Genomic DNA, 1,350 nt, shown 5'->3' on the forward strand with positions numbered 1-1,350 from the left:
GCTTGAGTGTCACGATGTTTACAGTACTCGGCATCTGCAGAGCATATTTTCGGCCTGTTTACCGAGGGGCTTTCCAGGAGGACTGCGGCACCCGCCCCCGCCCCGCCCCGCCCGGCCCCAGGCGCCAGCGGCGGCTCGGGCGGGTGCGCGAAGGCGGGGAAGCCCAGCGCCCCCCCTTGGCGGGGGGTTATCTCCCCCTCCCGGGGCCCTGGCTGCCTACCTCCAGCGCCCCCTACTTTTTCCTTTCCGGGGCAGAATCGGACTCAATGGTGAACAAAACCTCTCACTAAACAGAAAAAGGCTCAGAATGATAATGTTAAAAAAAGCCTGAGGAGACTCCAGAACCCCAGCGCTGGAAACAGCTAATACAAAAGTCCAAACATTCTTCAGTCGCACAGAACCTATGAAGGGACCTCCTCTTTTCAATGGGAGAGACAACCCGCTTGGTCTGTGCTCCCTCTTCCCCACTCCACCAAAGGAGAAGAGGATCAGGCACCACTGCACTTCTCTTGCCTGGCACCCCAAAGAGGCTGCCTAGGTCTTCTTGTCACCACCAAGTCCCAACACTTTCAGTCTCACACCTTTGTACCAATTAAAACAAGCCCAGAGAGCACCATCTTAACACTATCCTTTATACCTCTGGATCCAGTCTGAGTACTATGAACTTCCAGCACTGTGACACGAATATAATACCAAGCAGTTTCTCCCAATCCCTGTCTCCAGGAGAAACCCTGCGGCCCCAGTTTCCAGCCTGACTTACCCAGTCTTCCACAGCATTGCATAGCATCAAGAGTACAATATTAAGTCGTTTCTCCCTAACCCCAATCAAACTCTGCTGGAAAGCTCACCAGGCCTCCAGAGCTAGCCTGGACTGTACTTTCACAGCATGGCAGGGAAGTGGAATATTGAACAATTCCTCCCGAGCCTCCAACACACTCTAGCCACCAGCCCCCTGTTCAGTAGCAGCAAATCAACACACCAAGCAGTACTTTCTCAGACAGCTGACAGATAGTTCAGGAAGAATACTGCCACCTAACACACACCGAGGTACTAACAAGCTTTCAAAGCATTTGTTTTCACTGAACAACCCCCTCTCCCCTGGACATTACAACCCAGATCAGGCTGGCTGCTCCCCTCTCCTGCCTGTTAAAGGCCTGTATTGGTCACTGCTATCCAGAGCCCACTAGGGGCTCAAGAACAAGCAAGTACCATCCTTTCTAAGCAGGAGGCAGCTGGGCTCTAAGCACCATTCAAAATTCTTCAACTCCTTCTGCATAAACAGGCTCACTCGGAGACCGTTGAAAGAAATGCACCTCACAAAAAACAAATCCGTTTTCTAAATATTACATC

The 1,350-nt window shown here is 52.1% G+C and overlaps 1 protein-coding gene across 1 annotated transcript in view; it reads right to left on the reverse strand.

The window, feature by feature from the left end:
• Positions 1-787, reverse strand: part of TEX14 (testis expressed 14, intercellular bridge forming factor) — a 29,092-nt gene extending 28,305 nt beyond the window's left edge. Inside the window, exon 1 of the mRNA XM_026071434.1 lies at positions 761-787. Within this exon, the coding sequence (XP_025927219.1) occupies positions 761-787 (27 nt within the window). The remainder of the gene's footprint in view (positions 1-760) is intronic.
• Between the last annotated feature and the right edge of the window lie 563 nt (positions 788-1,350).

Source organism: Apteryx rowi, unplaced genomic scaffold, assembly GCF_003343035.1.
Source record: "Apteryx rowi isolate R43461 unplaced genomic scaffold, aptRow1 scaffold_325, whole genome shotgun sequence".
In the NCBI taxonomy this organism is placed as follows: Eukaryota; Metazoa; Chordata; class Aves; order Apterygiformes; family Apterygidae; genus Apteryx; species Apteryx rowi.